General features: G+C 42.0%; 4 protein-coding genes across 8 annotated transcripts in view; 1 reads left to right on the top strand and 3 right to left on the bottom strand.

Annotated features, from left to right (window-relative positions):
* The window catches only part of ldlrap1b (low density lipoprotein receptor adaptor protein 1b), a 29,654-nt gene extending 25,945 nt beyond the window's left edge, over window positions 1–3,709 (bottom strand). For 2 of the 3 annotated variants that reach the window (XM_069724024.1, XM_069724025.1), the window contains exon 1: window positions 3,475–3,709. In XM_069724024.1, coding sequence (XP_069580125.1) covers window positions 3,475–3,559 — 85 coding nt within the window. In that variant the 5' untranslated portion in view covers window positions 3,560–3,709. Of the gene's footprint in view, window positions 1–869; window positions 1,643–3,474 lie in introns of those variants that run through there. The other variant, XM_069724026.1, reaches the window with a different exon arrangement.
* Window positions 3,710–5,312: 1,603 nt separating this feature from the next.
* maco1b (macoilin 1b) lies at window positions 5,313–18,064 on the bottom strand. 3 transcript variants are annotated; one of them, XM_069724031.1, is made up of 11 exons: window positions 17,980–18,064; window positions 16,147–16,288; window positions 14,269–14,395; window positions 12,922–13,045; window positions 11,736–11,914; window positions 10,155–10,731; window positions 9,166–9,324; window positions 8,660–8,842; window positions 8,443–8,563; window positions 7,542–7,716; window positions 5,313–7,424 (listed from the first exon to the last, which is right to left on the bottom strand). In XM_069724031.1, the coding sequence occupies exons 1-11, from the start codon at window positions 18,057–18,059 to the stop codon at window positions 7,222–7,224; spliced, it is 2,070 nt and encodes a 689-aa protein (XP_069580132.1). In that variant the 5' UTR covers window positions 18,060–18,064; the 3' UTR covers window positions 5,313–7,221. The 3 variants fall into 3 exon arrangements, with proteins under 3 accessions (XP_069580132.1, XP_069580133.1, XP_069580134.1); XM_069724032.1 differs by having other exon boundaries at window positions 10,155–10,728; XM_069724033.1 differs by lacking the exons at window positions 16,147–16,288; window positions 17,980–18,064 and adding an exon at window positions 15,119–15,664.
* Window positions 18,065–18,208: 144 nt separating this feature from the next.
* On the top strand, window positions 18,209–22,106 carry rhd (Rh blood group, D antigen). The gene is made up of 11 exons (XM_069724034.1): window positions 18,209–18,519; window positions 18,892–19,203; window positions 19,525–19,711; window positions 19,918–20,068; window positions 20,193–20,340; window positions 20,477–20,649; window positions 20,831–20,968; window positions 21,045–21,172; window positions 21,266–21,345; window positions 21,567–21,640; window positions 21,833–22,106. Exons 2-11 carry the CDS (start codon window positions 19,053–19,055, stop codon window positions 21,857–21,859), a joined length of 1,257 nt encoding a protein of 418 aa, XP_069580135.1. The 5' UTR covers window positions 18,209–18,519; window positions 18,892–19,052; the 3' UTR covers window positions 21,860–22,106.
* tmem50a (transmembrane protein 50A) lies at window positions 21,992–26,747 on the bottom strand. Its single transcript, XM_069724036.1, has 7 exons — window positions 26,662–26,747; window positions 24,714–24,817; window positions 24,366–24,478; window positions 23,500–23,567; window positions 23,158–23,250; window positions 22,829–22,889; window positions 21,992–22,729 (listed from the first exon to the last, which is right to left on the bottom strand). The coding sequence occupies exons 2-7, from the start codon at window positions 24,813–24,815 to the stop codon at window positions 22,684–22,686; spliced, it is 483 nt and encodes a 160-aa protein (XP_069580137.1). The 5' UTR covers window positions 24,816–24,817; window positions 26,662–26,747; the 3' UTR covers window positions 21,992–22,683.
* Between the last annotated feature and the right edge of the window lie 188 nt (window positions 26,748–26,935).

Genomic DNA, 26,935 nt, shown 5'->3' with positions numbered 1-26,935 from the left:
CAGATTGTCACTGTCTGTCTGTGCCTGGTACAAAGACTCTGGGATGAGCCCCCCCCCATTAACAGCACTTTCTATGGAAAATGTTTTACACATCAATGGAAACCAAGGAAAAGTCTCCCTGAGTGGGATACAGAAATTAAAGCAGACAAATGACCAGGGAGATAAATTATGGACCAATTCAAGAAAGAAGCAGTCGATACAAAGTTAAATAAGAACTTGGGCACCAGGATGCTTCTTTGCTTTCATCGTATTGACAATATGGACCAAAAATCATATATCATCATATATTTAGTGATTGGGACTTTGGGAATTATTCAATCAAGAGTAGGGGGGGGGGTGCAGCAATCATGCAGTGTAACGACGACGGAAATTCAACTTTGATTGTCTGTGCAACTCTTCATCACACAGAAAAGTCACCGACATTTTGTGAAACCTGAAGTCTTGCAGTTTCATAGGAAACGTGTTACATCTGCACGACGAGGACTCGCTGAGCTTTTCAACCGACACAAACAGGAAAGAATCTGAACGCACTTTACGTTCATCAGCCTCTACAGATTACAATCAAAATAAAATACAAAGACAGGGTTTCCTTCCCAGATTGAGAATATACTGCTGCAAAACATGACTGAATTGAAAAAGCTAAGCCCCCCCCACACACACACACACACATTTAGCTGTGATAGACTTATATGCTAGCTCTACCTGCAGAGTTTGCACTGCGCCTCATCTTCATTTATGTTTTAATAAGTTCAACACAGAACTTTTTCACATCCATAGTCATCTTTGCATGTTTCTTTTTTTGCACCACGACATCTAATCTACCAGCGCAATTTTGATTCATCAGACCACAGGACAGTTTTCCACTTTACCTCAGTCCATCTTCAATGAGCTCGTGCCCAGAGGAAGTTAGCCTGGTGCGAACCATACCGAGTTTTACTGCATGAATACGAGTCTGGCGATGTTCCATAGGAAATCTTTTGCATCCTTCCGGGCTTCGACCTCGGCTTCATTTTAACCAATCAGCATGCGCTGAAACCCGCTGTCACGCTGCAACTACCAGGTGCCGTGTCCTCCAAAGCTTTTACCGCTGAGAACAGAGTTTAAGTTGTTTTCAGTGAATGGCAGCAGCGTGACGAGGTGCTGAGTGTTAATTCTGCAAAGAGCTGAAAGATCTGCGTTTTTTTTTCCTGGTCATTTTTCCAGTCACCGAGAGTTCAAAAATGTAAACGCTGCACTTGTCAGCAGCCACAGTAAAGGAGGGGCGAGACAAATGGCGTTAACCACCGATATCGGTCGGTGATCGGTCCGCCCTTCACAGCGGCTCTGCAACGCTAACACGAGCCGAGTTTCCAGACTGTAATCACAGCAAAGACAACTGCAGGATGTTCTTTCTCTCTATAATTTCAGAAATCTTTGTGTCTGTTTGTCCTTTGCATATCTCGACAACCGTTCATCCCACCAGCTTCAAACGTGAATTTCAAAGCGTTGCTCTGATGTCGTTTCACTGTTCATGTTGACGGCGCGAATGCAAACAGCAAAAGGGCCGAGAACCTATTTAGTTCTGGGAGGAAACTCCGTTTCTGGGGGGTCGTTCCCCTCAACAAAGTCCTGAGAACTATTTGGTCCAAAAACACCTTTGGTGTCTGTTATAGAGTGAATGGAACTGCTTGTGTCTGTTATTTTACATTATTAATTCAAAAGTATACATGTTTATTTAACGCCATCCCTAACTTCTACCAATGCGGTCATGTTGTGTGAATAATGCACAAAATTCTAATTAGTAACAACTGTGATCTCCAGTATCAATATCATCAACAACGGATATAATATGTATTTTATATATATTTTATACACATGTAGTGATCGCAGGTCACATGTTTCAGATCCTACACTTCTACAAGAATCAAGTGATCCAAATACTTCAATACCAGTATTGGATTTTCTGCGTCCACACTTCTGAGACTGGCAAAGAAAAAAGCAGGACTTTCATGACTTAAAAAAAAAAAAAGGTTGACGCTTTGTACAATTATCCCCCTAAGAAATGGGAACTATTTGGAAGTAATGAACGGGCAGTGATCGAAAACAATAAAGAGTGGCGATAGATGCCCACCAAGTCTCCAGACTTCTCCTACATTCATTGACGCTCTACATCTAGAAATGTTCCATCTTTAAGAGGCACATTATTTTAGGAATTGTTTATGTTTCTTCTGTCGTCGATCTGCATATCGTCGACCTGCTGCACTCAGTAGATGAGAAAAGAACATTTCATCCATGACAATGAAGCACAGTTGAGTCTGTATTTACATCTTATGTTGAAAAAGGCCGAGAGGCACGAGAGCACGGGAGCCATGAAGCCAGGCATCACGTGGTGCCTGATGAACTGGACCTCTGAGATTTAAAGAATCCGCAACCACTCCTTAATACAACACCTCATTTTGGGTTTCACATTGTGTATTGCCTAGCAACAGTGCGTCGCTAGGGCAGCTCAGGCTTGCCAGGAAGACGACCCTCATACTTCTTTCCCTGCTTCTCCAGTTCGGATCAGACCGGGGTTCGGATCAGACCGGGGTTCGGATCAGACCGGGTTCGGATCAGACCGGGTTCGGATCAGATCGCGGTTCGGATCAGACCAGGGTTCAGATCGGGGTTCGGATCAGACCGGGGTTCGGATCAGACCGGGGTTCGGATCAGACCGGGGTTCGGATCAGACCGGGGTTCGGATCAGATCGCGGTTCGGATCAGACCAGGGTTCAGATCGGGGTTCGGATCAGACCAGGGTTCGGATCAGACCAGGGTTCGGATCAGACCGGGTTCGGATCAGATCGCGGTTCGGATCAGACCAGGATTCGGATCAGATCAGGGTTCGGATCAGACCGGGTTCGGATCAGATCGCGGTTCGGATCAGACCAGGATTCGGATCAGACCAGGGTTCGGATCAGACCAGGGTTCGGATCAGACCGGGTTCGGATCAGATCGCGGTTCGGATCAGACCAGGATTCGGATCAGACCAGGGTTCGGATCAGACCAGGGTTCGGATCAGACCAGGTTCGGATCAGATCAGGGTTCGGATCAGACCAGGTTCGGATCAGACCAGGTTCGGGCGCTCAACTCTCCGGAGAGCCCCTGTTGGACATTTTAAACCGGGTCTGTGTACGAGTGACGTGGCAGACGGTATGAAGAGTTCTCCAACTTAGAACCGTCGGAAGTGGAACCTGTTACTCAGGAGTCCGTTTACAAGCTGCTGTTAGTCTGAGTGTCAAGTTCAACAGCAGAACGAACCCTTTCCGACTTTACATCCAGTTCTAATGAGAAAGTCCTCGTTTGTCGAGCTGATCGTTCCAACATCTGCTCCCCGACAGCAGCAGCTCGCGGCCGGTTGTAAAGTGGAGTAAACGCCGGTAGTCGTGTTAGCTACTGGAGGCTAGCTTGGGTTAGCCACATTAGCAGCAGCGTAGTGAGCGGCTGAACACTTACTTCGGTGTCTGCCCGCAGCCCACGACTGTTTGGCGATGCTGGGGCTCCGGATAATGGCTCTTCCGGCGGATTTCAAAGCGTCCATATCGTAATCCAAAAGTGGGGCAAAGAGCCCGACGTGCTCCTCTTCGTATCCGTCGGAACACCTGGTCGGCGTGAACCAGCTTCAGTCCAAACTTTGTTTGTGTTGTTCCTCCCGTCGGCAGCAGCTTCCAGCACACGGCGGGTTCTCATGTTCGTCCCCGGGGCGGTGTTACGTATGCAAATCAACCGGATAATGCGCGTGAAGCCCGTTTGTGGAGTCACGCGAGCAGCTTGTTGCAGCAGCTCGCGCTGCAGTTGTTCATTAATATGCTCTCAGACGCCGCTTCGCTCCTTCGACCTCTTTAAAGCGTCTGTTCATAAATCAGAAGGAAATCCCATCGTGACCCGGTGCAGGTTGGAGGGGGAAGCCCATCAATTCAACAGACTCACCTTCGCAGGTGAATATGATTGCAGATTAAATTTACATATTGCATCATATAGTAACTCTTGAGCGGATTGTGATTTTTGTTTATAATTGTTCATTATGGAGATTTCGCTCACCTATTAACTGAACGAGCGTTATCCTTTCGATGTTTGTTTCAGGTGCTCTCTGATACAGTAAATGTAATGATTTTATTTTCAAGTGAGAGTTATTAAGTGCATAGAAGTAGTTGCATGTGTCAGTGGGTCATCGTCCACAGAAAAATGAGGTTCCTTGTGGACAAACACAAAAGAGGAATGTTAAGGAGACCTATACTGGAGGCAAAGATGGCTCATTTCACAGCCCTGAAGAGGCATGCGTGTTATACTGAACATGATTAAAAATAAATACAAAATGAAAAAAAAAACACCTAATAATGATAATAATAATAATAATCATTGTTAAAATGAGAAATTATATATAACACTCTTTCATGTTTCCATCACTGACTGAAATCTCAACCCTAAACCCTGACCCTGAGAGAGCAGAGCAAAGAAATTCCATAACGGTGATGAAATGTTGATAAAGGCATCGTGGAGAAAAACGCTTGAAAGCTCACTTTGAGCACCAGACCAGCATTTCCCCTCTGCCAGTATTTAAGTGGAGCACACTTCAGTCCACATTTACCACCACCCCAGTGGTGCTGGATAGAAGTGTGACAGCACTATGTTTGGACTGGCCGTGAACAGTCATTTTTCATGAACATCATAAATTACTTTAGCCAGAGATAAATGGGATTTTATGGTCTCGAAAAGAGGCAATTATGGTTCTTGATAGAGTTAATGACCAGAGCTTGTGTAACAGAGATTATCTCTTTCAATTGGTATTATGCAAATACACTGCATCCTAGTGACAATAAAATGATGTGGCATTTTGTGTTTACTTTTTATTTCAAATACATTTTAAAACTAACTTTAAAGATACTAATGTAGCAACGTTTTTCATTAGCATCAAGTCAATAACAGAAACGAGTACAAACAATGTCATTTCCCTTCAGAAGCTAACATGACAAAAGAAAATGGTGGGCTGATAGTATTTGGAATTCCCTCCACCAACTACTTTCCCAGTGTACTCCGGCATTTTACTTTTGCACTACCATGAAGCTGGAAGCCCTTCCAAGAGACAAATTAAGAAGTAATGCAATGGAGGCAAAGATAACTGGACTGTACTACTATGCACCTCAAGGGCACAGCAGGTTTTGTAATTTGATATGTAGGCCTCAGCCTGAAGCTGAAATAACCACGACAAACTGCTATTCGAACACACCCAAGTTTTCAAATTGGCTTCGTAATCTGTAGACACATCGTCCAGGTAACATGCAGAGAAAAGTCAGTTTGCGAGAAAAAAATGTTTATTCCTTGTAAACCTCAGAGTGAGAGCGCAGCCAAGGTCAGACCTGGGAAAACAGAACAGTGACTGTGGGCAGAAAACAAAAAACTTCTCTTTTCTTTCAATAATCAGTTGACAAAACAACCGACTAAACTGTAAGTTTTACAACATTTTCAAGAAGCCAATGACAGCAATCTGAGCAAAAAACTGAAAAAAAAGTTTCTCCAAATACAGTGGGTGAAAACCACACGCACAACAATGACCATTTCAGATGATGGTGAAACCACATCAGACTCAAGCAATTTTGTCCTTGCAAGACAAGAACAATGATACCAGAACAGGAGTAAAGAAAACTGCTTTTAAACAGCCACTTGCTCAACGTTGCAAATACTGTAACATTCACAAAATGAAATGTGACTTTCTAGTCCCTGACTTTTAACTACAGTCTACTACACACAGGTGTCCAATTTCTCTACTTGCTGAACAGAAACTTTTATTAACTGGGTATTTGACAAACATGCCAGCCAATGTATTTGCAATACATTCTTGAACACATTACTAGAGAACCAGCATTCCAGTCTTGGCACACAAACTGAAGTTGGGGATTGATTAAATAAAAGTATTATTGAATGCAACTTTTAAGTTGGCAATCCAAAGCTTTGTGTACATTGCACAGCCCATCTTTACCCTTTCAAACAGCAAGTGTTTTCTACAGTGCGAATTTCAATTGTAAATCAAAAATAAGGAGCAGCAGTTAAACCGAAGGATTTGGGGGTTTAACAGCAGCAGAGATGAGCTTCTGTTAGGACATGTAATGAGCTGTAAATATACTGACATAATACGGAAATAGAGTAAATGAAAAGTCTTGAACATGTTGCTGCCCAATATATCTGGTGAATGTGACCTGTATAATAAGAAGTGAAGCTGCCTTTGAGTGCACACCAGCGGGAAATAGGTAGGCAGTCTAAAGAAACTGTCCCACTGAACTGGGTGGGGACAAATTCTTGTCCTTTCCAGCTTAGCCAGATGCTTCACATCTGATTCAGAAGGTCTTGGTGGTACCTCATTATCAGAGTAACTCTATATCCTCAACTCAAGGCACGGTGATCCTGAAAACTGATGAAAGACTCTGCAGAGCGTTGAGAGGTTGTCTCTAACGTTGAACACTTGAGTTTGTTTCATTTTAAGGTTGTAGTTCTTTTCAGACTTATTGCAATCAGCACCTCCAGCTTGTTCAAATCAAAACACCAACTTTAAAGTGAACAAACAGATTCGATCACAATACACTTTAAAAACGATTTACCACCACACCCCAAAGCAGCTGACAGCTGGGTTCATTTGGTGTCTGACTGTGGATTAAAAGAATAAATAAAACATGGGGGAGGGGGGGGGATCAGTGCCATCTTTGCACTACATTCCTCTGGTTGCACACATGTTGCCATGCTATTTCGAGAGAAAAAAAAAAATCTGTCAAAGAAATAAGGATACTTGTCAGGCTGTATGAGAAAGGAAAATTTAGTTTTCCACTTTTAGGAGGGAATAACCACCCTAAAACGTACAGTAGCTTCTCCCCAGGAACAAAGAGCAGGTAACTGGTTGCAGGTGGATGCAGTGTTGATTGGAAAGAGAGAACAACACCGTTTAGATGAAGAGATATACCCAATTCTGTCAGGTTTCACTAGACACTTAAAAGAAGTCAAACTGAGGCTTCCTCGTTGATGTGGGATGTCCGTTTGAAGTTTTTTTTGCCTTTTGTTTTAACTACAACAAATACAGTCACACAATACAACATCCTTCTGACCTGGCAAGGAGAGAAAAAAAGAGAAGTTCTCAGCCGCAAAATGGTCGGCCTGCGGGAAAAGTAAAAATGATCGCAGGATGGATGGAGGGGCGAGAAGAGCGGGATGAAGCGTTCACTTTTTGAGTGGCTGGTAAACGGAGGCGTTGGGGTCGAGGCCGGAGGGATTGGTGTCCATAAACTTTGAGGAATAGTGGGGGGCCACAGGGGTCATGCTGCTGGTGTCAGCTGTGTAGGAGATGCTGGGCATGACGGCCATCACTTCGGCTATCTTCTGCTTCAGGTCTTTTATCTCCTGATCCTTCTGCAGGATCTGACCTGAAAACATATATCAACATGTCAGTCCAATGTGATTGAACGTGGTTCAGATCAAATAGACCATTTGGAGGTGTCGGAACACTAGAAATAAAAAAAATAAAAAAAAACGTTTTGAACCTTGTGCAATCTCCAGCTGTCTCTTGGCATCTCCCAGTGCAGAGAAGAGGTCCAGTTTGATCCTGGTCTCGGCACTCAGGCTGTTCTCCAGGTGCTGGGTCTTGTCCTGCATGGCTGACAGTGCTGACATGAGCACCTCTGTGTCTTTTTCATTTTCCTTATATTTATGAAGCTCCTGAAAGATAAAGGGGAGACACCGTAAGGGTGAGGTCAGGAAGTTTACGTCTGATAGCACTACGTAAATTCTGAGTAAAATAAATAAAGACTGATATTTGCTTGTGTGACATTTTAGCTTGCAAGCAGCAAAGAAGAAATGTTGTGGGACACAAGCAGAATCACGGTTTTTGCCAAAAATATTCCAACAAAAATCCATAATACATGTAAACGGTAAATTCATCCAGTGCTGAATAGGGCTTGACTGGTGAAGCAAGTCTTTCCATGTAAATACCAAAAAAGTGCTGAACAAGAGTGCTGTTGTTAAACAGTAAAACAATCATAATCATAAAATAAATAAATAAATAGAAGTTTCTTCACGCCATGCAATGTCTCATCTGGGTACGTGTCTGGCTTGACTTTAACTTTATCGTGGAACAGGAACCATTCGCATCAAACATTTTGCATTCTCAATGCAAGACATGCTTCATGACCGACATGTTCGGAGTTTGTCGTCACGCTTTTGTCTTTTGTGAAGCCAAGTCGCGTTTTGAATGCAGACCTGGTTGTGTACACAGGACTGCAGCAGGCATCTTCCAAATCCAAACTTTTCATGAATGAAGAAGCGAAATGAATTTGAAACACACACGGTTTCATTACACAGCAGAATAAACATAACAAACGCACACAGAACTGGGCATCAAGGGCATTTTACCATTTCTAAAATAAATAAATATAAAAAATATACCTGCACTTTTAATTCAAGCTCTCGGATCTGGTCCTCCTTTAGCTTGATGTCCATTGTTAGTTTCTTGCACTCCGTTTCTAATTCAGTGATCCGCCGCCGGAGTGTTTCTGTGCACTCCCCTCTGCAAAAAACACAAGGGATGCAGGAAAGATAGAAGTCAGGAGTCAGAAATCCCAGACTGACAGAGTTTCATTCCAAACATCAGATGTGCTCGTACCTGGATGCTGCTGCTAGTGCTACCGCTCTGGCTGCTGTGGCCTCCTCTAACTTCTTTCGCTTCTTTTCGTCTGCGAGCTGCTTCTCGGCGGTTGCTCGAGCCTCCTGCTCTGCTTTCAGCCTCTTCTCCAGTTGGCCCACTGCTTGTTTGTCCTTTTGCTTTGCCTGCACAGCATTATGGAGCCTATTGCATGCGCACATAAACACACACAACACACACATTACAGACCAGCACGTTAGCTAAACGAAATAAGAGGTGCCTGGATCAGTGTTTCACAGCTGTGCTAGATGGATAAAACACTGCTTTGCATCTACAGGTCATGTTTTCCCATGAGCTGCCCAACCAAAACCTTTATGGTATATGTGATTGAATCCATTTTGCAATTCCAGAGTGAAAACTGCAGCGAATACCGAGATGAACAGGGTGCTTGACGATAACCCGACTCTATATCCCCAGCTAGTAATGATCTCCAAACCGAAGTGATCACTAGCAGTAGCACCACTCACTTGTTCTGCAGCAGCTCATTCTCCTGGCGCAGTTGGCCCAGCTCAGTGCGTATGGAGCGCTCAGCGGTGCCCAGCGAACCGATCTGGCTGCGGAGGTCCTGCTCCACCTGCCGGCTGGCCTGCAGGTCTGCCTTCAACTTCTTAACGTCTTGCTCCAATCTGTCCCAGGTAGGAGTGGGAACAGAGGGGACACGCATTGACATGCTAATTATATGACATTAAACATGATTTGAACAAAACGTATTTATTATTGATGTATGATTCTGGATGTTGTGGTCTACTAGTTTAAGCCACACAAGGTTATTGCAGCAAACACATGTCCAGATTCAGTCTCTACAGACTTCCAGATAAAAGAGTTGAGTTGTCTCAATGAGTCCGATTCACATCGGAATCAAGTGAACTACGTTGTGACAGCCGTCATTCTGGAGTAGAAGCTTAAACTGACAGATGGAAACTCATAACTACGACGATGTGTGAACACAGAAAGTTTATGTTGTTTAATTTGCTGCCATCTGAGACGAAATTCAACTACTGGTGCACAACACTGAACAACTCAAGAAACCATAAAATAAACAAAGCCAGCCAAAGAATTTGAGTTATTGATATAGCAGTGTGGAAGCAATCAATGCAAGAAACTCCGGACATAGAAAAAAAAATACCTTGAAAGTTTTACAATTAGCTGCAAGATTGTGAGTATTCTTTTCATGCTAGAGAAAAGAAGTCAAAATCCTGTCCAAACTTCAGCTGTGATGTATGATATGTTTTCCTCACCCATTATTTATCTTGGCATTAGCATCAGGAAGTTTAAAAAAACAGCAACACATCATGAAATAAGAAGAAAATGAATGAGACAATATTTGTCCCCAAAGTTGAGACACGTTCTAAATAGTTAAGTGCATGCTCTATGACCACTATGTTATTTGTCATAATAGCTTCTTTATTAATATAGTATATTAATGAGTGCCTGTGTCTGAACATGTGTGTCTCACCTAATAAGAGCTTCTGGTTTGCTCAGCTGGTTGTTGGGGATGCAGTTGTCTGTTGGATCCCTGTGGGAGCCGCCTGAAGGCCCTTTGCCCACTGCTAGCTTGTGCTTCTTCTCGTTCTTCCCTGTGGAAGAGGAGGACGATGGTGCAGAGGAGGGAACGCTGCCATTAGTAGCACTGTGGCCGCGGGGCGAAGAATTGAGCGTCGCAGCATTGCTGCTAGCGTTTTTGTAATTTTTGGAGGAGGAGGATGAGGAGGATGAACACGAGGAATTGTTGTCCTCTTTAAGCAACAGGTTCTCTGTACTGCCGAGCTCTGTGGTCAGTCTCTTGTTGTTCATATTGTTCTCCATATACTCCATCTCCTGGAGTTTAGAGTCCACTGATGATGGCAGGATGCTGTTGCTGTTGTGTTGCTTTTTAGCATCCCCGCAACCCCTTCCATCCTTCCCTTTGTCTCTATACTCCAGCTCCGGCAGTGGTGCCGATGTCTTTTTATTGGATGGGGCGCCATTCTGTGCCACCGGAGGGCTGTCCACTTCAGATATTCCTTTAGTTGCTGCTGCTGCTGCTGCTGCTGCTGCATGAATAAAAAGGAAAGTGAAAAGGAAAAATGTAATAGAAATTATATTTTTACATAGAACATAATCCTTGAAATGCAATTCTAAATAATTGAAAAATGACATTAGGTAACCAATGTGAGCACTGACAAGTGTTACTGCTGCACACGGGACCAGAAGGTTGGACTGCGTCGCAAGTGATCTTGTTTCCTATTGGATGGTTTGAGTCAAACCCTTCGGAAACTGAAATTTTGGCCATTTTCTATTAACTATTGACTCGGCAAGAAAACTAGAACTCCTGTTACCACCTTATCAAATCACAACCAAAATGACCAGAGGCTTTCGTGATCATTGTGTGCATGGTGCATTTGCTTCACTGTGGGACAGGTGAACATGTAACCACAGAGTTTGGATAGAGAAGGAAAGCACATCCTGCAAATGTGTGTTGATGTGAAATGAATGTGAAATGACATTGAAACAGTTGACAAACTACCAAAACCTTGAAAAAAAAAGCCTAGTTGTAATTAAAAAAAAAAGAAAAAAAAGTTAGGCCTAATTTTGACTTTACAAACTTTACACAACCAAAGACAAAATGTAAACACATCTGTCTATCTATGGTGTGGGCTTACATGTAACACACCATGTGCAAAACTAACAACAGAAATGCACCACTTTAACTTTTACTGGAGCAGTGCCACACAACCAAATCACCAAATGTACATTACATTTTTCTCTTAGACACATCATGTATGTACCTGCCATCTCCAACAACAGTCTTGAATGACACAGAGTGTTTGGCCAATCTTTCAATGACCCAACCTCTGAATGTGTCATCACTAACAAAGCAGCGAGCTAGCCAACCAGAAAGTGTACTTTCAGGACGATACAATAAACCTACTTGTGCCATTTTCACACGCCGAATAATCAAATAATGTGATTATATCATTCGTTTTTAAACATGGTGAATATGCATCTGAATCAGGTGCCTCGTGTGTATAGTTTGCATGTGGGTTTAATTTCTTACCTTCTTCTGCTTCTCGCTCTTGTCTCTGAAGCATCTGTTGCTCTGGAGGCAGCGCCTGTTGTAGGAGCTGCATGTAAAACTCATTCTCCTTCTGCACCTCCTTCTGCTTCCGGAGGCGCATTTTATAGCTTACGTAGCTCTTGAAGCCAAAGCCGAGCGTCACCACAGGGTAGCCAATGCTACAGAGATGGATACATAATGTACACTCATAGGTTCACTGGTCATATATCAGAACTACAAAGTACTAATTCAATCAAGGCAGCACTGACATTATCAATAATTTATAATTCTTCATTATACACAGCATAATATAGGTGAATACAGCTAAATCCAGCTCAAAGACTTTATGGGCTCTGAAGATTGAAACTGCACCCTCTTAGTCAAATGCAGCGTAAGAGCAGAGACTGTCGACGTCCCAACAGTTTTGGAAATGGGATTTTACAACATGGCATATTTACGTGCATTTAGTATTCTGAGCAAAAGGAAGAAAATCAAGAGGCACGCCGAAATGTAACTAATGAGGACATTACTGACTTTATATATTGTGTAGCAATGACTGAAGCTGTGTGACTTTAGATTAGTTCATACGATGCTGCCTTTACTTCGCATCGTTCCCCTTCACGCTGCGGACACGTTCTAAAACAAGGACCACATTCCACTGGCCTGACACACTCTGACCCCAACTCAGAGTGAATGTTTGGGTCTGCGCTTCCTGGGGGATTGTTTCAACATACCCCAAAACCAGCCGACACTCTGCCACTGCTGCAACGCCCCCGAACCTCTATCCACCACAGCGTCTCTCCCTGGGCACAGCGCCTTTGCAAATTGTTTTTAAAGGGAGTTCTGTGGTTTTTTTGTAATGCAAGGAGCGTGACGAGGCGCTGAGCGTATATTCTGTACTGAATGTTTGCCGTTTCTTTACAGAAACATTTTCTATTTTGAGTATAATGCTGTGCTCGTCACTGTCACATATTAACCCAGCCATCCCATCACAGTGTAGGACGGGTGGGACAAGCGCACTTTAACACCAACAATGGTCACGGATTGTTCCGCCCCTCAGCGTGGCAACGTGAACGACCAGCATGTCCAGACTATAATCACATCGGAGAAAACTGAAGCTGTGAGCAGTCTATTTTAGCGGGTCTAATATTCCACTGCCCCGAGCTGCAACACAACAGTGACTCACCAGTGTGCAGCAAAAGGACGACACAAGTCCACGTGGAAGTTCTTCAGGTCTTTGAATCTGATGGCTGCCTCTATGTACACGAAAAGTATCCACAGAGACACGGTGGGTAGACAGACCCCTCGCTCTGAAAAAACAATACAAAAAGCAAAACCGATGTTAAAGCTGGAATAAAAACCTAAATTGTGTCCATCGCAGTAAATATCAAAAAGGGGCCAAAGATGTATTTAATGCAAACATGTTCTTGTAAAAATATGCCTCTGGTGTAGGCAGCTAAATTAAAAAAATAGACCCGTTTTAGACTGAAAGATTTGTCTAAAATGTCTTCTGAATGACACCACATCTAATTTGACTTTCGCAAATAAATCAAAAACAATTTTTTAGAATATGGACATTGTAAGGGGATAATTGAGTTTTTCTCCCTGTTGTCACAGAGTCTCTCCTGTGTTTCTGATGTAGTATGGAATGTTATGGAATAGGCTTCATATATTTACGTGTGATTGGAGTATGAATAACCTTCTAGCCAAGGCAAAGACTGAACTCATCAGGTAATGTGTGACTCCTTTTTCTTAAACCTCATCAGAAACTGACCAACACTTAATCATGAGAGTAAAGACTTGATGACCAGACTTATTCCACTCGTGTGGTCAGGGCAGGTGGACCATGCACACTGTATAGGTTTCTATTGACATCCCATTATCACTGAGCACATAGACACTACCCATTGTCTCCTTGCCTGTATTACACTTAGACATTGACCACCAGGCTGTGGAGTGGTAGGAGATATTAATACTGCTGTGACATCACATGGTTCTGAATGTCACTGTCAAGTTAAGTTGGAGACCACTCTGTTTCGCCCTCCCCCAACAGCCACTTGGACTTCAATCTGACACCTGGCCTTTGGTCAATACAGAGGGATGCTGCTAAATTAGACTGACAACTAATCCCCAGAGCGCCGCTTACTTACAAACATCATACAAACTTCTAAGAAACGAGTTAGCTATTTGTAGATAAGATCACACAATGCACATTGATGCTGCACATTATTCGCACCTGCTTCTTCCTAATGTCCTAAGTGGAAGTCCTTCCAAAAAATTAGTACCATCCAAGACTAAAAAGGATGATTTATCTTAATGGTTTATCATGTAAATAAACAGAGAAATTCTTCCTCCCTTATTTGTTTTCACTATTAAACAGACATAAAAGGTCATAGCCACAATGTAGCTTCTATTCCTGATTTACAATAGAAGCATCTTGGAAAACATCTGTCAACTCTTGCATTTTCCACTTGCCTATATGTACTATTTAAAGTTACAAAAATCAAGAAGACACCTTAAACACTGGCCTTACCTGTGTGCCAAACATACTGCACCCACACATAGGTACTGGCAGCAAAGAATAGCCATTGCACTGGGATGAAGAGGAGGCAAATGATGTCTGAGGTAAACGCCACACACACGAAGAATACTGAGAAGGCCTGTTGGGAAGAGGACAGCTGGTTATGATAAAAACATGCAGGAAAGACAGATGAGGGTTATTTGGCCGTTAGTATTTTACACTCAACTCCAACAAATTGGGCCAAAATGGAAAAAAAGAAAAGAAAATGGTTTACAGGCTAACAACTAGCCTTCAGCTGTTAAACACCCATTGACACGGTTTGTTTGCTAGATTTCAATTGTTTACATTAGAAGTAACAGACTCCACATATTATTAAAAACATTATGACACCAATTGTTATATGAATGACATAGTTGTCATGACATCTTTCTCACATCTCCGTAACAAACACACCTACACAATACATTTCCAAAAAATGGACCTAAGGCCAAATAAAAGTTATAGGTCAACAGCATACAATACATAGATGTCATGCAGACTAACGAGATCACAAGACGAATCAGTTTTGTAGTTTGTATGTCAGGTAAGTGCTCTGATCCTAATAGGCATCAACCAAGATTTTTAAGATTGTCTTAGGACACAAGTGAACAGACTGAATACTCACTGAAATCTCAGACTTGTTAAGGATAAACCTTTATTCATAATGTGAAATGAGTTGTCTCTTGTGCACCTGCTACAGTCCTCTGCCTGTTATATTCATTCAGCTGCTCTCTCCTGCTGATCCGACCTGTGAACTCCCAGGTTTTCATTAACTTTTCAACTCTTTTTGTCTCATAATCAATGTTCCCGTCTTGTGACTTACTGTGGTTGTATGTGAAGGGAAATGATCTGACTCTCTACGCCACACTGCCCCTTGTTCCTTGCCGCTGTCAATCATCAATTATGTTTACAAAGACACAAGATATCAGACGATTAAGATAAATATAAGATCAAGTTTATTTCTGATAAATAATGCCCCATCAATACGTTGTTGTTTTTTTGTCCAAGTACCTGTAAAAGTGACAAGACAGGTTGTTTAGAGTGAGAGATATCTTACTGTGCATGTATATCTAACCTTTAACACTTCAGTTGTGGAAACTGCTGTATTTCCTTTTCTCGTTTAGTCTGATTTTGAATTTAATTACACCGAATACAAAGATGCAACACTGCAGTAAGTATACTGAGCTTTCATTATACCAAATTGATGTTAAAATGATAGACTGTGCTGAGATTCGTCATCTTCTTTTTGATGCACAGATAACTACGTATATTCACATGACCAAAAAGTCACATTTCATCTGCAGAAATCAGAAATTAGAATGCTGAGTACATGAATTCAACAAATCAGTGGGGAAAAAAAAGAAAGGAAGGAAGGAGACTAATCTATGTCCAGAATATTAGTACATGTCTGAACATGCTTATTTTGGCGCGAACATCTAAAACTTGTTTCATGAGAAAACTAAAAGTTGAAAAGATGTGTGCTATGGGTAAAACTCATAGTTTTTATCTGGGCTGCTAATAAACAGATGCGCATGGAGAATATTTGTCTTGATGGCTGTTTCTTTCATACCTTGTATGTTTCTGTTTGTTTTTGTCTTTGCTTTGAACCTGCCTCCCAACATATAACGTTTAATATACCAATAAACCTGCCTGACACACAAGTCTGCACAACACATAGTTAAGATTTGGAAAGTGCACGTGTCATCACTTCTGTGCTCGAGCTCCATCACTTTTCTCTGCAAAGGTTCTCAAAGACTAAACGTGTTTATTTGGAGTGAAATAATTTCATCACAGAAGTTGCTCTTTGAGCATCTTTAAGAAAGCATAATAAATCTTTAGGAAGCTACTCACCAGCCCCTGGTATCTAAAAGAATCGTACACACTCCGGATGAAGAGCCAGAATGGCCACAGGTACTCAAACCTGAACTCAAGCACAAAGTCTGCCAGCAGCACCAATGCCCACACCACCAGGAACTTCAGGTACAGGAAGGTACTACAAATGAAGAAAAAATGGATGACAAAAGATATTTTGCAACAAAAACCCACAAAAGCCTTTGAGACTTTTTGTCTAATACATTGGTGATTAGATTTGTTTTAACGAGACGGTTTTACATCTTTACCCTTTAATTTGTATTTACTGCGAATGTTTGTGGGGATGAATAAAATGGAAGATGTGTGCCTGCAGCTGCTGTTGGGACAGATTAGATGCACTGAGACCAAGTGGCTTGTGTTATAAAATGCAGACAGATTTCTGCCTGCCTTGTGGAAGAGGTCTCTTTCTTAAGGGTTGTGGAACTAGCACATTATGGGTTGATAATATTTTCTGTAAATTCCCTGCTGGTTCTTTCCTGTGTTACATTTCATGTATGTTTAATTGATAGATATATTTGATCACGGTTTACTTTTTAATTGTTAGAACACCAAGACCCAGAAAATGACTCTGGGGATTTTCTTTGATCTAAAATTTGACTGTTTTGTGATCAGCGGCACCTGTTCAATAATTCAAAGTCTGCCCACGTCTCCAGGTGTTGAAGCCACATGTGTAACAAGTGTTTTATCAAATATAAAGGAGTCACACAGGTGGGACCTGTCAGCTGTAGCTAAGAAGGACATCTCATTATTATTATTATTCATAAACTGTAGTTAACATATATTAAACTGTTGTTCACATATATTAAAGTTGTTGTTTACATATATTAAACTGTAGTTCACATATATTAAAGTGTAGTTAATATATTAAGCTGTAGTTCACATATATTACAGTGTAGTTAACATATATTAAAGTGTAGTTTACATGTATGAAGCTGTAGTTCACATATATTAAAGTGTAGTTCACATATATGAAGCTGTAGTTTACACATATGAAGCTGTAGTTCACATATATTAAAGTGTAGTTCACATATATTAAAGTGTAGTTCACATATATGAAGCTGTAGTTCACATATATGAAGCTGTAGTTCACATATATTAAAGTGTAGTTCACATATATGAAGCTGTAGTTCACATATATGAAGCTGTAGTTCACACATATGAAGCTGTAGTTCACATATATGAAGCTGTAGTTTACATATATTACAGTGTAGTTCACATATATGAAGCTGTAGTTCACATATATTAAAGTGTAGTTCACATATATTAAAGTGTAGTTCACATGTATGAAGCTGTAGTTCACACATATGAAGCTGTAGTTCACATGTATGAAGCTGTAGTTCACATGTATGAAGCTGTAGTTCACATGTATGAAGCTGTAGTTCACATGTATTAAAGAGTTTTAGACAGGCTCCTGGTGAATGAGGCTGGCAGTGAGCAGACGGACATCCTGTAGGACCCAAAGTTGCCTTTGCTAACTGGGAAGCAGCTTATTTTGACGCGACCGGCTGATGACAACGGACGTCGTAAACGGAAGATGAGGTCACTAATCAGAGGAAAAGACCACAACGTGTTTCAAACGGGATCTTTGCTGTGAAAGAGACCCTGCGACATGGTTCAAAACGGGCAGTTTTGGGGCCTAGCGCGACCGTTAGCTTCTCAGCTAACGTCGCCTGCTAGTATACAACAGAACCATCCAGCTAGCAGGCAGCTCGGTTCACAAATACCGTCGTGTACCGTATCAAGCACCGGCCTCCCCAGTCAGTGGCCCACGTTCGTGCTGAGGACCTCTCGGTCCGGCTCCATAGAACTTACCTGCCGTATATACCCTCGGTGATTCGGTTCCGTTTTAACGGCCGTCGGAGTTTGCTGCAGTCCGCATTGCGCCGCTTCATCCTCCTCGCCTTGGCTTTGGCCTTCGAGTAACCGCTGTGATCGTATCCAGTTTTATGGTGTATATGGACAAAGATAATAGATGAAGTGCCTGTGGTCGATGCTGCTGTTATTATTTCCCCCGCTGGAAACAAAGAAATAAATAAAGGACTCTTCGGAACCTCCTCTTTTTCTGTTAGCGCAGACTCAATAAGGTCGAGTCGTGCTGTAGTTTACGGACGTCCAGTTCTCAGACAGCTGCTCCATCCAATCAGGCTGTCCACAGACGCCTTTCTCTTTGACCGATACATCGAACAGCCAATCATGTTGCACAATGGTCACTCGTTCAGTTCTCCTCCGCCAAAGACAACAGAGGAGAGCGAAGAGGCGGGGGCAACTGTGGGTGACGTCTTTCTGCCCAACCAATCGAATTTTTGTGGACAAATCGAGGGTCGCTGATTGACCAATCAACTGATCGCATAGGCGGGTTCTTTTCTTTCATTTTTTTTGCCTGTGGTTAATTATGAGCAGAAAATATGCAGTCTTTGGGACAAAATTCCCTTTTTCTGTGATACAAAAACACCCATTTCAACACAGTTGTAGTTATCGTTTCTTTTACTATGACTAACTTTACTCATGCATTTTGTGTGCATCATTGTCTATGGGGCTAATAGCAGCCTACTGCATTTTGTCACGTGTCTTCGAAATAGGTCATAAAAGGTTTATTTTTATAATTACTTCACTTAAATGTGTAAATATACACAGCCCACAGTATTATGACCCAAATCCTTGTGTAAAAAGTATTTCAGTATTGTTGCAATGAGATTTAATTAATTGTGTTTGTGTTTCCTTCAGCATCAAAATCAACCCTCACTCATGATGACTGGTCAAGACATAAGCAACACGCTCAGCTACTGATAAAAACAAAAAGATGTGTGGGGGGTTGCACCCATTTTCAAATTGTCGGGGCAACTAATGCATCAGTTGGAAGAGAAAGTGCCCAGCAAACATCTCCAATGGCTCCTCAATACGCACCAAGTCTGCGCTCCTGTCTGGCACCATTGCTGCTTTTTCTGCAGACAGGGTTTATCATCATATACGCCTTTTACATTCAAATCGAAAGCGATGTGAAAGTAGACGGGACAAACTTCAGCAACTTTTACCCAGGTGAGTTTTTGTGAGTTTGGAAGGGAGGAGAGACTGAGACCGTGGGGTGACTCAACGTTTAATTTGAACAGGTCATTCATCGAGAAAATATTTTAAACTAACACCATAAAGACTACATGCCTCAAAAAGCAAAAATAAACACACTAAAATTCAAGAGAATAGGGAGGAGCAGCAGTTATTACTGTTGGGCACTGATAAGCTCATAGCTGCTGGTTAGAGAGGGATGGGCTGTCTCCCGAAAATCCAGCTGAAATAGTTTTCAACAGTAATTGTTTTGGATTAATTTGAATCTAATGGTTTTTCTTGTCTTGTCTCCTGCAGAGTTCCAGGATGTGAATGCGATGGTGATTCTAGGTTTTGGCTTCTTATGCACTTTTCTAGTGCGGTATGGTTTTAGTGGGTCTGGGTTCAACCTTCTTGTAGCTGTCATGGCCACCCAATGGGCAATCATACTGAATGGCATCGAGTCCTGGTATTACAGAGGAAAGATCAGGGTAGATTTAAGAAGGTAGGATATCACTTTTTAATTTCAATGACACATTTGTTTGTGCAAATGATTTCTTTTGAGGCTGTTTGTCCCGTATTAAACTGCTTAAGGCCTACAGCAAGAAAATGTCTCTTCACAAATGCATTTACCAGCATCAACTACTAGATCTTAAAATAGGATTTTTACTGTCCTAATTTTCAAGTTACCATTCATCATTTTTGATACAGCTTGGTAGTTGCTGAGATGTGCACAGCCTCCGCCCTCATTTCTATTGGAGCTATGCTGGGAAAGACCAATCCAGTACACTTGGTCCTTATTGCCCTGCTGGAGGTGTCCGGGTTTGTCTTGAATGAATGGCTCCTCCAGACTCTCTTGACAGTAAGCAGCCATGTTTTAGCCTACATCAGATCTTCAGGCCAAGCACATTCAAACCAGTCCGTGCATGCTATCAGAGTTGTCCTGCATCCCTTTGTAATTTGTTGATGAGGTGTCCTGTCTCTAGGTTCAGCCTCTGAACAGTATCATGCTGCTTCACATCTTTGGGGCCTTCTTTGGTCTCATGGTAACATGGATCCTTCACCGCAAAGGCTCAGGGCAGCGATTTGAAAAAGAGAAATTTGACAGCAAAACAGGATTGTTCTCCATGTTGGGTGAATATGTTTTTGGCAAATTGGATCAACTGGATATTTAATTTCAAACCCTGTATTAGCATGCATCTACATTTGTGAAGCAACTCCCTTCTACATCTGAATGGAAACCCTCCTATCTGTTGTCTCCATTTTACAGGGACGGTGTTTCTCTGGATGTTTTGGCCCAGTTTTAACTCCGTCCTTGTGGACAATCATACTCCTGTGAGGAAACTTGGAGCCGTGTGCAGCACTTACCTGGCCCTGGCTGTTAGTGCTGTGACAGCAGCCGCGGTGTCTGTGCTCTCCAGTCCCAAAGGAAAACTCAACCTGGTATGATCAGACACTTCATGTTACCTCAACAATATGCAGTTTTGTGTACAAGTCACAACAAGCTGTACTAAAAGGGTGGCTGCCTGTCGTTGGACCATTTGCAGCACCCCCAAAAAAAATCAAATAAGTCAGCCAATATGTGTAATACAACGTATGATTTATGTTTCCACTCTTCAATCAGATCCATATACAGTCATGCATCCTTGCTGGTGGTGTCGCTGTTGGGGTTTCCATCTCAGTAGTTCATCAGCCTTGGGAAGCCATGATAATTGGATTCATTGCTGCCATTCTGTCAACCATTGGATTTCAGTATCTTAAGGTTTTCTTCACCACACAGTTACCTTTTAGTTAAATAAGCTACACATCATAACACCCAGTAACTTCTCATTTTCCAGATCCACATGCTACTTGCATTTCAGTGCCATGACACCTGTTCTACTCTGAGCACACATGGACTCCCTGGTCTACTGGGATGGCTAGCACATTTCCTCCTGCAGATAAAGGACTGTGATGATCATACAATGTAAGACTAGAAATAGAGAGAAGAAGAAACTGAAACAGGACAGGCATTGCACCAACCTCTTGCCAAAGTTGTAATTGGTTCTTTATTTTGTAGGGCTGTCCAGTTCGCCGTATTTCACATTTGTACTCTCCTCAACACCATCGCTGTAAGTTTGTCCATGGGAATAATTACAGGTATGTATTTTTCAAGTTTTCATTATCATCAGCAGATGAGGTTCTGAATTAAGTCCTTTTTGCATTATCCTGTAGCAAAACCATGCGATAAATGTGCTATATGCTCAAATACTTTTTTGCTTCACAATAAGTTTGAGTAATTTTGTGAAATCGAGGGGTCACCTAAATTTATGTGTATATCAGAAAGCCTGTTTTCTTAATGACAATGTCATTGTTTAAAGGGCTCCTTCTCAAGTGGAACGTGTGGAGACCACCCCAAAACAAGAAATGCTTTGATGATCAAGCTTTCTGGGAGGTAAACAATTAATATTACTGTATAGTTTGCATAAAAAAAAAAAAAACACAATTCTATCTGAAAATATTTCTGCCAGTTAAACATGGTTACAGTGACACTGAGCATGTATTTCACATCGCATTTGTTTGTTTTTTCGGAGCGATACCTTCAAAAGGAAAACTGCAATAGATAAAATGTTTTCATGTTTTGCAGTTTCCCCATCTTGCTGTGCGCAAGTAAGAAAAAAGGAAGTCTGATCGTGGAAGTACCAAGTACATCGGGATATAGTTTCTTACTGTTAATAAATGTTTTTATGTGTGCAAGAGAGGAATGCAAATCAAAGCTGAACTGTGGAAACACGTGAAAGACTCATTTACTGCTTAGTATGTTTAATGGTGTCAGAAACCTCCCTGATGGTTTTTGTGTTACTCAGACAGAATAGATGGGTGTTGGACTGAAATAAAAACATTTAGTAATAAAACATCAATTTACAGTTGTGAGATCTTTGTTGACTTCAGGTTAAATTCAAAAACTAGTCTGGATTACAGCAACATTTGAGAGCTAATCAGTTATTTCAGGAAAAAAAATAATCAAACGACCCCAGATGGTTACATTCAATAAACATTTATATGTACATTATCATAAAACATTGCTCTCAGTGATATTATTACAATAATTATTTATGGTTTTTCAAATCAGAGAGTTGAAATAGAAAGATGTCAGAAATGAAAAAGGAAATATGGACAGTTCAGAGTAGCAAAGCTCCCAAATGACACATTTTGTTAAACAGAAGTTATGAACCATTTTAACTACACGAGTACACAGTCCGTGTGCAAATAGGCCCATTTCAAAATGTGCCACATTTGAAAATATTCCAATTTCCAAGAAATCTATGATAATTTGTGCTTTCTTATGATTCATCTATTGCATAGCAAACGATATAAAGTAAACATGTTAATTTCACAGCTAAAATGTTAACATGTAAAGTGATTAACCACTGAAGTATATTGTCTCATACAATATAGAAAGCAAGAGTGTGTAACTGAATATACGAGCAGAGTCCATTACTGCCAGAGATCCTCTGTACGTCCAAACTTGAAGACCAAACCCCTAAATAGGAAAAACATGAGGATGATATAAGCTGAATATTTCCATTTGTTGAGTGGTAAGTAAGCATGAAATGAAAGAAATATGCCGCTGAAGACTTACCCAAAGAAAATAAATGCATTTTGGAAGAAAATGGCGATGCCAGGGTACACAACGGCCTTCTCTGCAACAGATACAACAGGACTACAGAGGTTACAAAATTAGGCAGCTGAAAGTATTTTGCACAAAATGGACTGTACAACATGTTGTTCTCTTTATACAGCACAGTATGTGTCTGCAGTTACTTCATCACACTGCCGTGTTTTTCATTCAATACAATTTTCCAAACACTTCATCCGAGTTGCTCGGTAGCAAAATTCCTTTTGGGGTCACACTCCAAAAACTTATAGCCAGTTCCAGTTGCAGTGTGCTAACAGACCAACAGGACTTACGAGCCACGACAAACCCTCCAAACAGAATCCACATGGAGGCGATGAGGGAACCAAAAGCCAGCATGAAGCCAATGAAAAGCCACACTCGAGCACCTGTGGGAAGTGATAAGAAAGGGTGGTTACTGAATGATGAAACATTATTGGTTTGTTCTTTATTATATGTACCTATTGAAAGGTAATACAAGGAATCAGGCTGAAATTTAGGGTGGAAGAACTGTGGAGAGCAGATGTGACAGTTGTAAAATCGTAAACTCACTAATTAAGAAACCTTCATAGCAAAATGCAAATGAAAAAATGATATGTTTGGTGGGAAATATGCTCATACTAGAGTATCATACACACCCGTCTGTCCCATGCAGCCTTCGCTGTAGCTGTCTCCTCTCACTTGGCCGTTGGAAACAGCATTTATCCTACATGAGGGACAAGATAAGATAATCCTTATTAGTCCCGCAGTGGGGAAATTTACAAATGGGAGAAAACAGAATTACAAACATATCAACAGCTATCAAAGAGTCCAACCAATACCGGGTTCTTGGGGCCGATACCAACATTAGGAAGTAAAATAAATTCCAAAAGCATTACACTTGTAACAGAGATATATAATGGAGGGAGGATGTTAATACATTCAGCCAACCAATAAATCCGTCTGACTCTACTTATATCAGGAAGTTTCTCATCTGAACCCTGAAAGGTCTCAACCCCCAAACTGAAAGTTGAATGAGAAGGTAAATAGAAACATACTAAAAATTACATTACTTACAAAGTCCACTTGGCGTTTCAGAAGCTTTCAGCCACATGATAAGGGCCTCCTCAGCAGGGGGACTTGCTAAGTTGTCATGGAGATCGTTTAGTTGCCATCACATGACTTGCATGTGGGAATTTCAGGCAATGACAACAAGATGTCTTTGGACAGTCGACTAAAACTGGTCCCAGAATCAATGAGAAGGCCCGAAGTCACTCATGTGACCTTAGAGACGAGAGACATCTCCCAGCTCGGCGTTATAGAACAACCTGCCATCACAGAACTGAAGGTCTCTACTGAGGGCAGCTGATAACAAGGACATCTCTGCTCATTAACTACTCCATGTGCTGAGAAAGGCCTGCAGTTGCATTTAAAGCTGGAGAAACATCAAATAATTGTACATTGTGAGTTTGTGGTCAAGCTAAAGGGTCCAATATTTCCTCCAAGTCTGAAACCTCGATCTTACATGAGAAAGGCCAGCGTAGCGATGACTCCACACGTGTGATAAGCATGATGAAACTGTCCCTCATCAGGATATTTCACTGCTGCATCAATGATGATCCACCAACCAGTGAAGAACTGCAATGACAAGATCCATAGATGTCCTCAGGAGTTTGATGATTATTTGCTGACATGTGAAGCTTCAATAAGAACGTTCCAAAATCTTCCTCCTGAATAAGATCATTAACATGAAGCAACAGCTGGCCATCAATCAAAGCTCCAGAGGTGAATATAGGAACACAGATGTCTCAAACACCAGCCTGATGACTGATGTGGCTTCGGTGTGTACGAGCTGCTGAACGGGTGTAAATACCAGAACTCCAGCTGCTACGGAGGCGATGGTGTTCCTCCGCTCTCCCCAGTCCACGTTGCACTCGCAGTCGCCGCACCGGATCCCGTCCAGAAACCCCGACATGACTGGGAAACACAGGGGTGCAAAATAAGTCAATACTTTTACTCAAGTATCGTACAAAAGTACAATTTGGAAGTAACTTACGCTGTATTTCCATATGATGCTATTTTATACTTCCACTCCACTACAGTTCAGAGAGATTTTGATTTTGTTTCATCTTCTTTCCTCCCGAGTCATCTTGTCACAACCTCTCATCTATCTGGTGTCTCTGTACATACAACTGTAATAAAGTAGCTCTGCCTCCACCAACTACTGCAGTCATCGCATATACAATAAAATACCAGTTTACTTTCACACTTAAACTACTTTTTACTGGTAAAAGTCAAGTACGATCTTTTTTTATCTGAGCCTTTATTTTAAAGTGTTTTTACATTATTGTTTCATTAAGAAAAGGATCACAACGTTTCTTCCAACACTGATTCTATAAGTTTAAGTCAAATCCGTGGAAAAGTGACATTTGAAAGATATAAAATTAGATTTGTACACTTAATACACGAGCAGCAACATTTAGACTGTTAACCAACCGCTCAGTAACACATATGGAGGTTTCATAGGTCCAAAGACACGGTTGGAGGTTCCGGAGGTCCAAAGACACGGTCGGAGGTTCCGGAGGTCCAAAGAGACGGTCGGAGGTTCCGGAGGTCCAAAGACACGGTCGGAGGTTTCATAGGTCCAAAGACACGGTCGGAGGTTCCGGAGGTCCAAAGAAACGGTCGGAAGTTTCATAGGTCCAAAGACACGGTTGGAGGTTCCGGAGGTCCAAAGAAACGGTCGGAGGTTTCATAGGTCCAAAGACACGGTTGGAGGTTCCGGAGGTCCAAAGAAACGGTTGGAGGTTCCGGAGGTCCAAAGAAACGGTTGGAGGTTTCATAGGTCCAAAGACACGGTCGGAGGTTCCAGAGATCCAAAGAGACGGTTGGAGGTTTCATAGGTCCAAAGACACGGTTGGAGGTTTCATAGGTCCAAAGACACGGTTGGAGGTTTCATAGGTCCAAAGACACGGTCGGAGGTTTCATAGGTCCAAAGACACGGTTGGAGGTTCCGGAGGTCCAAAGAAACGGTTGGAGGTTTCATAGGTCCAAAGACACGGTCGGAGGTTCCAGAGATCCAAAGAGACGGTTGGAGGTTTCATAGGTCCAAAGACACGGTTGGAGGTTTCATAGGTCCAAAGACACGGTTGGAGGTTTCATAGGTCCAAAGACACGGTTGGAGGTTCCGGAGGTCCAAAGAAACGGTTGGAGGTTTCATAGGTCCAAAGACACGTTTGGCGGTTCCGGAGGTCCAAAGAAACGGTTGGAGGTTTCATAGGTCCAAAGAGACGGTTGGAGGTTCCGGAGGTCCAAAGAAACGGTCGGAGGTTTCATAGGTCCAAAGAGACGGTTGGAGGTTCCAGAGGTCCAAAGAGACGGTTGGAGGTTTCATAGGTCCAAAGACACGGTTGGAGGTTCCAGAGATCCAAAGAGACGGTTGGAGGTTCCGGAGGTCCAAAGACACGGTCGGAGGTTTCATAGGTCCAAAGACACGGTTGGCGGTTCCGGAGGTCCAAAGAAACGGTTGGAGGTTTCATAGGTCCAAAGAGACGGTTGGAGGTTCCGGAGGTCCAAAGACGCGGTTGGAGGTTCCGGAGGTCCAAAGACACGGTTGGAGGTTGTAGCACCAACCGGCGGTGTCGTCGGAGGCTTTTGTTCATCGCTTCGGTACTAGCAAACATTTCCTTGAAGGTTTCTTCTTGCTACGAAGTCGATAAAAAAATAATACCCGAACTCTAACGACAACGCTGATAACGGTCACGAACACACATCCGAGCGGTATTACTTGTTTTAAATGTAACTTTCAGAGGAATTCTTACCTTTTGTTTTCGGTTTTTGATGTTGACCCTTTGGAAATAAACCAGAGTTTGCTTCCGAAAGAGCTCGGTTACGCACATGCGCAGTTCATCAACACCCACTGAGACGCTGTTGATATTGTTACCTTCAAGTGTCGTGAACAAAATGGGATTTTTTTGTGTGTGTGTCAACATTACAAGCAGACGAATCGTTCAAAAACTTTCTATGGAGGGATATTGAGATGCTAATCCACATAGATGTGACGTATGACTGAGAGCATTGAAATGAAGTACAAAA

The sequence above is a fragment of the Brachyistius frenatus genome, unplaced genomic scaffold, assembly GCF_029030835.1.
Source record: "Brachyistius frenatus isolate BFR_SWC_R1_liver_20210118 unplaced genomic scaffold, ASM2903083v1 Contig_358, whole genome shotgun sequence".
NCBI lineage: Eukaryota > Metazoa > Chordata > Actinopteri > Embiotocidae > Brachyistius > Brachyistius frenatus.
Note: the sequence above shows the minus strand (reverse complement) of the source record. Positions and strands in the feature narration are given on the sequence as shown.